This window comes from Temnothorax nylanderi, unplaced genomic scaffold, assembly GCF_030848795.1.
Source record: "Temnothorax nylanderi isolate EJ_2023f unplaced genomic scaffold, tnyl_v1.0 TNYL_tig0595_pilon, whole genome shotgun sequence".
NCBI lineage: Eukaryota > Metazoa > Arthropoda > Insecta > Hymenoptera > Formicidae > Temnothorax > Temnothorax nylanderi.
This window is the reverse complement of record NW_027249657.1, coordinates 91284-104922: the sequence shown is the minus strand read 5'-3', so window position 1 is coordinate 104922 and position 13639 is coordinate 91284. Positions and strand designations below refer to the sequence as shown.

Here is a 13639-nt window from a genome sequence, read left to right as displayed (position 1 = left end):
CGATTTTATTACAAAAAACGTCGCTGTACAGAAATACATATGAATCTTTAACGAATATTCACATTCTGTACATATGAAAATAAATTTTCTGCGCTCCACAACTTATCGTCAACGCAATCACAGTTTGATTTCATTTACATTCATTCATAGTCAGTCCTTCTGCACTTGTACACGCAGCTGTTCGATTTCATCTTCGCTACTTACAGAGCGATTTAAGATATTCGTCTTCTTCTTTTTAGTGTGTTTCGTATCCTTGTCAGAGAATGAGAACGTTTTCGTCTGTTTTGTTCCAATTCTTTTTCCATTTTATCTAATAGCGAGTTGTTATGGCGAGTGTGCTTGGCTCAGCGTCTCCCGCAACGCAAAATAAATCCTAAAATCAAAATATAAGATATTTCGTTATAATTTATCGTATATATAAAAATCAAATGCGCGATTGCTTGTACATTGCTCGTCAATTCGAGATTATCTATCTCGATCCTTTATCTAAGATTGTAATACATCCGATAATATACGTACAGTCGTTCACGGAAAGGTTGCAACACTTTTTTTTTTGATGATTTTTGGAACGCGCAGAAATTTTGAGATCGCGATCCACCATCTCTGTATACACGTAGTGAACGGTTATGATAGCTGTCAAAGTGAGCTATACAAGGTGGAGGTTCACGAAATGTATCTTGTGCGCCGCGGAAAATCTTAAGATATCAACTGGATACTGTAATATCGGGGTTAGTATAAAAGAATAAGCTAAATAGACCATTTTATTTTATAAATTAATTTTTATTTTCAAGACATGTGTAACATTAAAAATAATGTAATATAAACATATTAATATAATTATTTATAATAATTATATTAATTATTATAATAATTATATTAATTATTATAATAATTATTTAATTATATTAATTATTTATAATAATTATATTAATATATTGTGTTATATGTTATGTTAATTTTTTTTACATAATTAATTACATAATTAATAACATTAAAATTACAATAATTAATAACATATTAATTTTAATACATAATATTATACATAATTAATATAACAGTAAAATTAACCGGTGTCTGGATTAATGTTCGGCAAGCAGAGGACATCAGTCGATTGAAGAAGCTGCCGTGGAAGACGTGGATGCTGAGACTGCGAAACCACATCAATGCTTCAAAGCCAATCCTTCTCGTCAAATAACGATGAAGTAATCTTTCTAAAAAATTACAATTATAAAAATTAATTACTGGCAAATTCTGTTTTAGTACAAAATCATTATTTTATTATAATTATATTAAGTTGAGGAGATAGATTACTTACATAAAATTGCCAGATCGCTGATTACTATTGACTGTTCAGTAAGAACAGATCAATCGCAATCTGTTGTCCGCTGCAATCCAGAGCGAATCTCTTGTAGAATTCGTTGTGGGATTAAGATGTGCATGTCTTTGTTCACTCTAGTACTGGGATCTTCTCTCGGCTGCAGGGCCCCTGGACCGATATTAGGCAGGCATGTTTGGAAAACGGCGATACGCCCTCGGGTGGTAGAGAGGAGTTTGTGAACAGCTTGACGACCGGCACCAAGGGCGTTGTTATTATTAAGAGTGCCACAGAACTTGATGGGCAGCTAGGCGAGAAGGTCGCGGAATCGGCAGGCCCATAGATATTTCAGATGACTTTTGCCTTGTGCCGTGTTCATTCAAGATTTTCATTCCTTCATTCGTTCATTTATTAACGAGAGTTGTTCACGTTAAATCATTCAATGTCAAACATATTATTCATTTATTCATACATCATCTTGGTGAAAAAACTTCTCATATATTTTCTCAGAAATTTTGCAAGAATTGGAACTTATAAAAAATTCTGAAGAAGTATATGATATTTCTCAGATACTTTCAGAAATAATTGAAGATTTTTAGAATATTTCAATATCCGTATATATGAAAATTTCTGATAAATTGCACAGATTTTCTCATATTTATTCAAGTTTCTACAAGGATATATTAGCGAAAAATATTTTATTCTTATTTTGTCTGAGTTTTTCAATTTGTATAAAAAATCTGAAAATTCTAAGTATTCTAAAAAAATCAAAAATGTTTATAGAAATTTTGATTAATAATGTGAAAAATTTTGATATTTTTTCACCAAGGGCATCCATGGAAAGTATTAATACCGTGTGACACTTCCATGATTCTCTATTACTGCATTTAATCTTTGGGGCATAGATAAATTTTAAAATAATTCAGGCCTTGCGCGAAAACCTTCCCATACGTTGAGAACATGTTGCGCTAATGCCTCGCGTCTACGTGGAAATTGGGGATTCCATATTTTCTGAGTAGCTTGTTCCTCTCGTTTTTCATAATGTTACACGCTCAAGATTCATCCGACGAAAATACCTTCTCTTTCGAGAAAATGGTATTTGTCCATTCATGCTCCCATGCCAAATGCTGCAAGGCAAAAGCCATCCGTTGTTCTTTGTGGCGTTCAATTAATTGTTTATATGGAGCCAGTTTATAATCGATTATATCTCTGTTCCCGCTCTCTGCGCCGCACGGTTTGCGCTATCGCATATTAGGAGCCTATCTCATAATAGGGGACTTTCCTCTACATTGCAAAGAAGTACGGTATACAAATTAGTGCGACAATTTAAAATAGACGGCCATATAAATTCTCGGCCAATAACAAGGCGTCCACGATGCACTACCGTCGAGGAAGATCAACAACTTTTAAATTTAGTTCAGAAGACCGGATTCCGCTCAGCGGCGCAGCAAACGGTAGCGGAAGTTGGTTTGAATTGTTGCGCGCTAACCGTGCGACGCAGATGGCGGGAACAGAGATACAATCGATATAAACCGGCTCAATATAAACAATTAACCGAACGCCACAAAGAACAACGGATGGCTTTTACCTTGCAGCATTTGGCATGGGAATATGAATGGACCAAATACCATTTTCTCGAATGAGAAGGTATTTTCGACGGATGAATCTGAGCCTGTAACATTATGGAAAACGAGAGGAACAAGCTACTCAGAAAATATGGAATCCTCAATTTCCACGTAGACGCGAGGCATTGGCGCAACAGTTCTCAACGTATGGGAAGGTTTCCGCGCAAGGCCTGAGTTATTCTGAAATTTAGTTGCATCTATGCCCCAAAAATTAAATGCAGTAATAGAGAATCATGTCACACGGTATTAATACTATGTGATCTTCCATGGATGTCCTGGTGAAAAAATATCAAAATTTTTCACATTATTAATCAGAATTTCTATAAAAATTTTCAGATTTTTTTTTGAATACTCAGAGAAATTTTCAGATTTTTATACGAATTGAAAAACTCAGACAAAATAAGAATAAAATATTTTTCCGCAAAATATAGCCTTGTAGAAATCTGAATAAATATGAGAAAATCTGTGCAATTTATCAGAAATTTTCACATATACGGATATTGAAATATTCTATAAATCTTCATCTAATTAATTCTGAAAGTATCTGAGAAATATCATATACCTCTTCAGAATTTTTCATAAGTCCCAATTCTTGCAAAAATTTCTGAGAAAATATGAGAGATTTTCTGAGAAATTTTTTCACCAAGGTGATGTATGAATAAATGAATGATATGTTTGACATTGAATGATTGTAACGTGAACTCTCGTTAATGAATGGAATGAATAAACGAATGAAGGAATAAATCTTGAATGAACACGGCACAAGGTAAAATTATCCGAAATATCTTTGGGCCTGCCGATTCCGCAACCTTCTCGCCTAGCTGCCTATCAAGTTGTGTGGGCACTCTTGATGATAACAACGCCCTTGGTGCCGGTCTTCAAGCTGCTCACAAACTCCTCTCCACCACCCGAGGACGTATCGCCGTTTTCGAAACATCCCTGCCTAATATCGGTCCAGGGGCCCTGCAGCCGAGAGAAGATCCCAGTACTAGAGTGAACAAAGACGTGCACATCTTAATCCCACAACGATTTCTACAAGAGATTCGTTCTGGATTGCAGCGGACAACAGATTGCGATTGATCTGTTCTTACCGAACAATCAATAGTAATCAGCGATCTGGCAATTTTATGTAAGTAAATCTATCTTCTCAACTTAATATAATTATAATAAAATGATGATTTTGTACTAAAACTGAATTTGCAAGTAATTAATTTTTATAATTGTAATTTTTTAGAAAGATTACTTCATCGTTATTTGACGAGAAGGATTGGCTTTGAAGCGGTGATGTGACTTCGCGGTCTCAGCATCCACGTCTTCCACGGCAGCTTCTTCGATCGACTGATGTCCTCTGCTTGCCGAACATTAATCCAGACACCGGTTAATTTTACTGTTATATTAATTATGTATTAATAATATGTATTAAAATTAATATGTTATTAATTAATTTTAATGTTATTAATTATGTAATTAATTATGTAATTAAAATTAATATAACATATAACACAATATATTAATATAATATTATAAATAATTAATATATTGTTAATATAATTATTATAATAATTAATATAATTAGTTATAAATAATTATATTAATATGTTTATATTACATTAATTTTTAATGTTACACATGTCTTGAAAATAAAAATTAATTTATAAAATAAAATTGTCTATTTAGCTTATTCTTTATACTAACCCCGATATTACAGTATCCAGTTGATATCTTAAGATTTTCCGCGGCGCACAAGATACATTTCGTGAACCTCCACCTTGTATAGTTCACTTTGACAGCTATCATAACCGTTCACTACGTGTATACAGAGATGGTGAATCGCGATCTCAAAATTACTGCGCGTTCCAAAAATCATCAAAAAAAAAAGTGTTGCAACCTTTCCGTGAACGACTGTACATAAACATATGAATCTTGCGCTCGTGGCGAAAACTGCGAGTAGATCTCTATATCAGGAACGGGTGATCGCGGTTCCCTGAAATGAAAGGCGCCCGGTCTCTTTATCGGGCTCTTACTTAATAGTTTGCAGATAATGCGCGTGCAAGTAATTTTATATTTGACTGATTGTGCGATTAGCGAGTAATATATTTCTTCCTTACCGGTAGGTAAACAGACCAGGGTATTGCGATATAAAGCAGATTGAACTATGTTATACTGGTACTGGCGAACCGGATAATTTTCCGAATATATCCACTATCCAGGTGTTTCCAGCTGAGAAATCGAATCCCTTGGTCTCCGACTGACGCGAAACAGTATTCTGCGACTCCATTCTCGCGGGATTTCGTTCGATCTACGCACTCCGGACCCGGCAGATCGGCAGAGATCACTTTTCAACATAATCGACATTAATTTAAAGGAATAAACGTCTATCCGAGGGAAACGGAGCACGACATGACAACGATCATATGAGCACTCCGGAGACTCGTGATTCACGTGGGCACCTTTACGACATGCTCGTTACGACGCACGTGGAAGTTCTTCTTGAAAATAGAGTACCTACTGCATAATCTTGAAACATATCTTTCACAACCTCGACACACGCATCCCCCATGAGGGAAAAAACAATGTAAACAATGTAAACTTGTATCAATTGTCACGTTTGGAGTCGATGTTTCGTTTGGTTTTGTTCGAATATAAATATAAATTGCGCGTTGGAGCCGTGGTTGGAGCAGACGACGATCATGAAGTATGAAAGTCTATAAGGCGGTTTCATCCAGATTTCATCCAGCCAGTGAAATTGCATAGCAACATGAGATCGTACTCAGCTATTATTTTATTGACTAAATAGAACCTTAAAATCGATCAAGATCAGATAAAGCCTTGTGTCCACGATGCTAGAACTGCGTCCGAGTTTCGGTTAAGCCAATGAAACTGCTGCTTTTCTGTAAGAGCTGCAAATTGATTGGCTTAAACCGAAACCGCACGCAGTTCTAGCATCGTGTACACAAGGCTTTAGCTTAACCAGTTTAACCGACGGTTAAAGTTAGCAGGATTGACCAATAGAAAGCAGGGTGGATTCATTTCTATTGGTTAGGGCCGATATCACAGTCTCCGATTAACGTGATTCTCCGATTAAACTCACTCTGCATCTCTTTCTAACTGTTCCCCTAGAAAGAGACGAAAAGACAGTTAGAAAGAGATGCAGAGTGAGTTTAATCGGAGGATCACGTTAATCGGAGACTGTGATATCGGCCCTTAATCCTGCTAACTTTAACCGTCGATTAAGCTAACCGTGGTTGGTAAAATTGATTGTAGTAAGGCTGCGGTCACATGATACGGGAATCAGCATGCGGGACAGAGGATGCGTGATTCGAACAGCCAATCAGCGCTTACAGAAAAATGCGGAAGAGCGCTGATTGGCTGTTCGAATCACGCATCCTCTGTCCCGCATGCTGATTCCCGTATCATTTGACCGCAGCCTGATAGTCGTCTCGGAACGTAGCCGATGGTCCAATGAAGAAAATTTGTTTCCGAAGAAGAAATTCAGTATTGCGACTGTTACTGTCTGCATTGTGAGTCCAATTAAATTTATTGCGTCAGTGCAACTGAAAATTAAGACACGCCTTACGGCTCATACGACAATTGGTTCGTCCTGGCCATAAGAGCAGTACTGCTACTACTGCTCAAAGGCCATATCACAGAGAAGAAGAAGAAGAAGTCTGAATTGTGTGTGTGTGGTCTTTAGACCGTCATTTACCGCGGGGTGTCTCGAGAAAAAGGGAAAATGAAAAGAACGGGACCGTCTCTAGAGTCTACTAAAGTTCCTCTAGTAACTCTAGAGTCTACAGATTTGTCCAGGTAAGCGAGAAACGACGAGTTCACCTGAAATCGCATGTCTATTTTGGTTCTGTTAAGAAGTTATTATAGTTATAATAGTTATCGTTGTTGTATTACAATAATTATATTGTTATATGTACAGGGTGGGGCACCATAAATTGAGACGCCTAGATATATTTTTGCCCAGGTAAGCGAGAAACGAGTTCACCTGAAATCGCATGTCTTTGGTTCTGTTAAGAAGTTATTATAGTTATAATAGTTATCGTTATTGTATTACAATAATTATATTGATATATGTACAATGGGGAGCAGGAATGAGTTCCGTTCTCGGTGCAGAGCGGTGTAGATGAGCGCGCTATCTCTAGGTGGGTTACCGACCTACTTACAGTCACTGTCGATAAGAGGTTCAAATGCAGAACCGCGAACGCGTAAAAATGGTCAAGTCACGCTGTATTGCTCGCGCGTGAATTTGATTAAAAGAAACATTTTTAATACAATTTGATACACACAATTAATATTTATTACATACAATATAACAATCACAGGTGATTATGTCGTAATTATAATTACCATATTATCTGTAATTATATTATTCCAGTAAACACATACTTAGTCGGTGGAATAATAGTTACAGATGCATAATATAATTATAATTACATAATCACCTATGATTGTTATATTGTATGTAATAAATATTAATTATTTTTTTATATATTAATTTTTTTTATTTATATTATAAATAAAATTATAAAATAAATTATAATTAATATAGATATATATTTCGCTTTTGAAATACTTTGTATTTATGCTTTCTACTATTCTCTGCTTTAACAAAGATTATAATTTTAAAATAATATATAATTATGTAAAAATGAAAGTAAAAGAAGCAAAATATATATCCACAAATTATTATTTTCTTACTTACCGACACATCGTGATATTTTTAAGTATTAATTAAAAATAAATGGATCATGTGTGATGATTTTCCTTCTTAGAATCTTTTTTACAATTCAAAATACACAACATTTGAAAATTACAAAGAAATCGGCAGAGAGGGGGTGGGCTTATACTCAATATTTACATATATTCTTTATATTATTCTTCGTTATGTGATAATGATTATAACACGAGAAATCTAATTTTCTAGCGGCTCAAAAAACATTGGTAAGCAGACCGAAAACGTTGATAGTCTTAAAGGTAAAGTTGCCAAGTTGGAGAAGCAAGTGATTGATCTGAAAAAACACGTGGAAAAATCTAAGAAACCTGACCATGTTGTATACGGTCAGAAGCCTTTTCACCGCATTCCAAAAGCAACATCAGCTATATTTGGAAAGTCTGGTTGTAGCTGTAAATCTTTTTGGAGTTGCTCCTCACAGATTTGTGGTTGCGTGAAGAACAGCAACAAATGTGGTCTGTCATGTAAATGTGACAATAAAATGTGTCAAAATCAGGTAATATTATCATTTGAATGTATGATGTTTTTATGTATAGTAACCTGAAAAGAAATTTATTGATATTTTACAGAAACCAGAATATGATCAAGAGAAATTGTGTTGCAATTAGGCTGGGTTCGTCTTGACGCTTTCAGCGCTGTAAGCATCATTCTATCTTCGTTGCACATCGAATATCAAATGAAGATAGAACGATGCTTTCAGCGCTAAAAGCGCCAAAACAAACGCAGTCTTAATAGGCCGGTATTCATAATCGGTTCTTATATTTAAGACCGTCTTAAGTACGATCTTAAGATGTTATGAACCAATCACAGAGCCGTATTAGCATCTTAAGACATTACTTAAGACGGTCTTGAAATAAGATCTGACTATGAATACCGGTCTAAGGCCGGTATTCACAGTCTTCAAGACCGTCTTAAGTAATGTCTTAAGACGCGAATACGGCTCTGTGATTGGTTCATGGCATCTTAAGATTGAACTTAAGACGGTTTTAAATAACTATGAATACCGGCCTTAGTCATATCTGTAAATAGTTCCTTTCTTTAAATTTTTAAAATATTTGCTTATAATTCTAAACCTATGAACAAATTTTATTATGGAATAATAAGAGTTTTTTAATAATATTAAGAACTGATTATTTCACAGGCAAGGCCAGTTCAAAACTTGAAAGCCACTGGTTGTAGCTGTAAAGGGAATTGCTCCTCACGAATGTGTGGTTGCGTGAAGAATTCCAACAGCTGTGATCCGTCATGTAAATGTGACGAAGAAATATGTGAAAATGACAGATTGTGTTATAGAGATAGAAATATGTACTAACACATTAACATATGTTAATACAGTTATATTTTACAAATGTTAAAGTTTAAAAGTACTTTATATATACCTCTATGTTTGTACGGGGTACAAAATTTGTTTATCTTCAAAAATTAGAATAGTTCATATGTATTTTTATTTTTACTGATTGTATTTTTTTTCCAAAAATTAGAGTTACTTTGTTTAAAAACTATTCTTTTAATAAATAAAGATTTAATATGCAATGTATAAATATATTTATTTTTTCATCTACATCTCCGTGGATAGAAAGGTTATAAAAGTTTTGGAATATGTTTGTTTAATTTTATAATTTATTTTCCAATGGGAGAATTCTTTTATTGGACAAGACGAATGCATTCCGAAATTTATCACAAAAGAGGAACAATATTTCTGTCCATGATTGTACAATTATCCCCTTTCTGGTTAAACCATAATTTCCGGCTCATTGTATGTAGAATATCCATATAATATCGCGAGTGCTATATAATTAATATCTTGCGACATTTTTCGGTCTGCCTCAGATTAGAGACCCTTTATTAAAGGGTCTCTACCTTAGATATCCTGTGGACGTCATCTAAGATGTCTGCAAGATACTAAATAGCCGGACACTTGTGCATCTGCTGGATATCTATCGGATATCTGAGACCATTTTGGGATGTCCTGCGGTTATTGAGATATCCCAAAATGATGTCTGTAGGACGTCCCTCAGATAAAGTGTGCTGTGTGGGTAATAATTGTTCAAGGTGCACACTCGCGAGCAGATAGCGCCGAAAAAATATTGGGAAAAAACCACGAAAAAAATAATTATTTATGTATGAAAAGTGTAGTATGTCGTTATAATTACAATAATTATGTGCTTCAGGAAACATTTTTCTGATAAGTTCACTTTTCTGATAATAGATATCTTAAAAATTATAAAAAATAAGGCCCGGGCTACAATCAGTCGTATGTCGGAGTCGGATGTCGGAACGTAGCCGATGATCCAATGAGGAAAATTCGTTTCCGAAAAAGAAATTCTCTCATTGGACCATCGGCTAGTTGCGACATCCGACTCCGACATGTGACTGATTGTAGACCGGGCCTAACACTTTTCAACTAGCAGTTGCCATCGTTTGCGTTGTAGAACCATGGCTACACCTACACCTGTCTTCTTACATCCATGACTGCATCCTGTCGATTACGCCACTGCACATCATAAGTATAGGTGATTCTAGGTAAGCAAATTGCAGTCATCGTTTACGAATGATGTAGGGCTCGTCTGGGCTTTGTTTCGTACCACGTGGTTTCGTGCCGGTTGCAATATTAGTGCTCGGTTGCGTGGGCACGCTGCCAACGGTGCAAGATGGCAAAGCTGTTGACGGACCGAATTTTAGAACATCTGGGCGCACGTGGCGAAACGAATTTGTTGGATTTGGCGGACGAATTTCAGGAGGATCATCAAAAGATCGTGGGCGCGGCCAAAAGTCTTGAGACAGTCGATGGCGTGAGTTTGTTTCAACAATGGCACTCCTTATTTTGATCGCTACCCGCCGTCCAAACTATACATTTTTAATTTGTTTCGCGGTTGAATTAACGCGTGACGCGCTAATCAGCTGTATTCGCTGAAATATTTCCTTACCCTGGGAACGTTACTCCGGTTTAGTTAATTCTAACTAATAACTAATAACGTTCAATTTTATATACCTGCTTACAGTTAATTGTGGTAAAACTGATTTCTAAGAAGAAATGGGAGCTTACCGACGAAGGGAGGCACATAATAGAACACGGCAGTCACGAAGCGGTCGTTTACAATGCCGTTCCTGATGAAGGGATACCGCAGGCCAAGCTCGTCAAGTCTAGCCCTTATGCCAAAGTAGGTTTCTCCAAGGCGATGGTCACTGGATGGATCGAGCTCGACAAGAGCGGAGACGTTCCTATCGTACGAAAAAAGGTACCGTCCATTGCAGACGTTGTACAGACACATCTGAAGAATCTCTCGAGTGTCTCGGAAAATATTAAAGCGGAATACAAGAAGAGGAAGCTTTTGCAGGAGGTGTAAGTGTGACTGAAACACGTAAAGGACAATGTAAAATTATGTATCTTTTTTTTATTCTGCTTTCAATCTGTCTTTTTGTCACGACAGGGTGATTAAGAGTATGCATCTTGAAAAGGGACCGAATTTTTCTACAAAGATAGAAAAGTTAGAGGCAGATTTGACGTCAGATTTATTGGTAAATGGCACTTGGAAAGACAAGAAATTCAAACCGTATAATTTTGAGGCTCTAGGTGCGCCGCTTCCAATTGGACATTTACATCCGTTGTTAAAAGTTCGTCATGAATTCAGGAAAATCTTTCTGGAAATGGGGTAAGCAACATCAATCTTCCGTTAGGATTTGTATTAAAAAATCTAGATTTTATACTATGTACCTATTATGTAGAATTATTAATTGTCTTATCACAAAAAGTACTTTATTTAGATTTACAGAAATGGAGACGAATAATTACGTAGAAAATTCTTTCTGGAATTTCGACGCTCTCTTCCAGCCGCAACAGCATCCCGCTCGTGATGCACACGACACCTTTTTCATCTCTGGTACCTTATCACAGACTGACATATGAACTAATGCTCAAAAGACATGGATAAAAATTAGTTTTGTCTTTTAGAACCGCGTATTAGCACAAAATTTCCCATGGAATATCTCGAAAGAGTGAAGACTGTTCATAGTAAAGGAGCTTATGGATCTCAAGGTTATAGATACGATTGGAAGTTGGAAGAGGCTCAGAAAAATTTGCTGCGCACTCATACAACGTCCAATAGCGCACGGATGTTGTATAAACTCATGGAGAAGGTATGTGGTTGTAGGAGAGGTACGCAAGTTGCTCTTCCAAGGACGATGAGGTATATATGAAAAAATGTCTTGCAGGGAGAGTTTAAGCCGGTCAAGTACTTTAGTATTGATAGAGTATTCCGCAATGAAACTCTAGATGCGACACATCTTGCCGAATTTCATCAGGTTGAAGGTGTCATCGCCGATTACAACCTTACTTTGGGCAATCTTATTGGTACTTTATACGAATTCTTCAGTAAACTTGGCATCACTCAGCTTCAATTCAAACCTGCGTACAATCCGTACACTGAGCCGAGTATGGAAATATTTTGTTTTCATAATGGGCTGCAGAAATGGATAGAAATCGGCAATAGCGGCATGTTTAGGCCTGAAATGATATTGCCAATGAACCTACCTCCTGATGTAAATGTCATTGCATGGGGTTTATCATTAGAAAGGTATGTCGTTAGAAAATAAATATGATGCCGTATATTTAATACAAAAACGTAACGCACTTTATTGTTAATTTAGGCCAACAATGATTAAATATGGTTTAAACAATATACGCGATCTTGTTGGACCAAAAGTGGACATGGAAATGGTTCATAACAATCCTCTATGTCGTTTAGAGAAGTAAATATTATTCTAAGCATTATTAAGGTATTTATGTTAGAGTACATTTTTTTGGAAGTAAAATTAGGTAAAACATTTATAAGTCAAGTAATTGTGAAAAATACAAAATCCAAGGAACCCTAGTTAAATATAATTAAAAGTTGAAAACTAATATTCTGATCATTAAGTTTATTATTTTTATTTGCAGAACTAGCCGAATGACTCGTTTACAATGGAAAACGCGTCAGCAAGAAGAAAAATCAGTTAAAACACAGTCGAATCAGGAAACGAAGATCAAGCAGGTGGCGGAACATCCTTCAGAAAAGCCAAAATTTGTTAAGCAGCAACTTGTTATTTTTTGCGATCCACAGTATCCAATTTCTTTCATCTTATCTTTCATACGAGTCATAGCACCGTACTTTCGTGTTTCTCTGTCAACGCACGTTCATTCTACGGTGACAAACTTCCCCAAGAAGCTTGCTGGCTTTGGCTCGCATTATTTCAGCAAGGGTGCAAACGTGGATATATCTTTCACTGTGATTTGGAAGCCTATTGGGCTTGATCCCATTATGGTGTTGCCAGGAATGCATAAAATTCTGGGGGTGGTAAATATAGCACGGTATTTAAATCGATTAGTTGAGCAGGTCGACACAAACGTATTGAAGTATGAAGCGAAAGGCCCACTTTACGCAAGTAAAATAGATTTTTATTTAGATAAAATACATTACGCTTTACATGACAGCGATAGATTGCTGCCAATGCATATATACAAGACATCTTGTTACATAATGGGAAAGGATATCTCGATAATCGATCTTATCCTTGAAGATATTGACAAGTGTCAGATAAGAGAGAAAATGTAATTTATTAAATCTTATTTATTTTGATAAATGTGAAATAAACTTGATAATGCCTAAAAAGGAACTTACACATTTTTTTACATATGTGTATGTATCATAAATCTCTTTACAGCTCTTTAGTAATATAGATTGCAAGATTAAAAAAAGTAAATAAACTCATGATGTGTATGTAGGTACAGTGCGTTTGACTAAAGTGTATGTAAAAATTATATGATGAGCTGTATATAATTTTATATAATTTAAAATAAATAACAGCTGTATGTTACATATGATTTTATATAATTTAATATTATGTACAATGGTTATATATTTTATGATTAGCGAATTGCTGTGATCGCCGCGCGTCTAGTAATTTAAGCTCGCGCGTAAT

The 13639-nt window shown here is 35.7% G+C and overlaps 2 protein-coding genes and 3 long non-coding RNA genes across 6 annotated transcripts; 4 read left to right on the top strand and 1 right to left on the bottom strand.

Annotated features, from left to right (window-relative positions):
* Positions 1–6: 6 nt before the first annotated feature.
* On the bottom strand, positions 7–5604 carry LOC139784180 (uncharacterized). The gene is made up of 3 exons (XR_011721492.1): positions 5049–5604; positions 4849–4924; positions 7–373 (listed from the first exon to the last, which is right to left on the bottom strand). It is a non-coding gene; the product is annotated as an uncharacterized lncRNA (long non-coding RNA).
* LOC139784181 (uncharacterized) lies at positions 525–1724 on the top strand. Its single transcript, XR_011721493.1, has 3 exons — positions 525–728; positions 1059–1202; positions 1457–1724. It is a non-coding gene; the product is annotated as an uncharacterized lncRNA (long non-coding RNA).
* LOC139784182 (uncharacterized) lies at positions 3982–4380 on the top strand. Its single transcript, XR_011721494.1, has 2 exons — positions 3982–4069; positions 4175–4380. It is a non-coding gene; the product is annotated as an uncharacterized lncRNA (long non-coding RNA).
* A 702-nt stretch (positions 5605–6306) lies between the features above and the next one.
* LOC139784179 (uncharacterized) lies at positions 6307–9214 on the top strand. Its single transcript, XM_071723339.1, has 4 exons — positions 6307–6747; positions 6869–6913; positions 7874–8177; positions 8823–9214. Exons 1-4 carry the CDS (start codon positions 6674–6676, stop codon positions 8991–8993), a joined length of 594 nt encoding a protein of 197 aa, XP_071579440.1. The 5' UTR covers positions 6307–6673; the 3' UTR covers positions 8994–9214.
* Positions 9215–10122: 908 nt separating this feature from the next.
* On the top strand, positions 10123–13534 carry Alpha-phers (phenylalanine--tRNA ligase alpha subunit). Of its 2 annotated transcripts, none has more exons than XM_071723337.1 (8): positions 10123–10473; positions 10684–11024; positions 11113–11334; positions 11447–11562; positions 11634–11818; positions 11894–12255; positions 12329–12430; positions 12618–13534. In XM_071723337.1, exons 1-8 carry the CDS (start codon positions 10333–10335, stop codon positions 13270–13272), a joined length of 2124 nt encoding a protein of 707 aa, XP_071579438.1. In that variant the 5' UTR covers positions 10123–10332; the 3' UTR covers positions 13273–13534. The 2 variants fall into 2 exon arrangements, with proteins under 2 accessions (XP_071579438.1, XP_071579439.1); XM_071723338.1 differs by having other exon boundaries at positions 12329–12457; positions 12618–12756.
* Positions 13535–13639: the final 105 nt, after the last annotated feature.

What these genes read in the sequence shown, in the direction of transcription:
- LOC139784179 (XM_071723339.1), top strand. Translation starts at nt 6,674, where the DNA reads ATGAAAAGAACGGGACCGTCTCTAGAGTCTACTAAAGTTCCTCTAGTA. An exon ending in CTAGATATATTTTTGCCCAG is followed by an intron (nt 6,914 to 7,873) that starts GTAAGCGAGAAA and finishes CTAATTTTCTAG; the next exon opens with CGGCTCAAAAAACATTGGTA. An exon ending in ATAAAATGTGTCAAAATCAG is followed by an intron (nt 8,178 to 8,822) that starts GTAATATTATCA and finishes ATTATTTCACAG; the next exon opens with GCAAGGCCAGTTCAAAACTT.
- Alpha-phers (XM_071723337.1), top strand. Translation starts at nt 10,333, where the DNA reads ATGGCAAAGCTGTTGACGGACCGAATTTTAGAACATCTGGGCGCACGT. An exon ending in AAAATCTTTCTGGAAATGGG is followed by an intron (nt 11,335 to 11,446) that starts GTAAGCAACATC and finishes TACTTTATTTAG; the next exon opens with ATTTACAGAAATGGAGACGA. An exon ending in CGACACCTTTTTCATCTCTG is followed by an intron (nt 11,563 to 11,633) that starts GTACCTTATCAC and finishes TTTGTCTTTTAG; the next exon opens with AACCGCGTATTAGCACAAAA.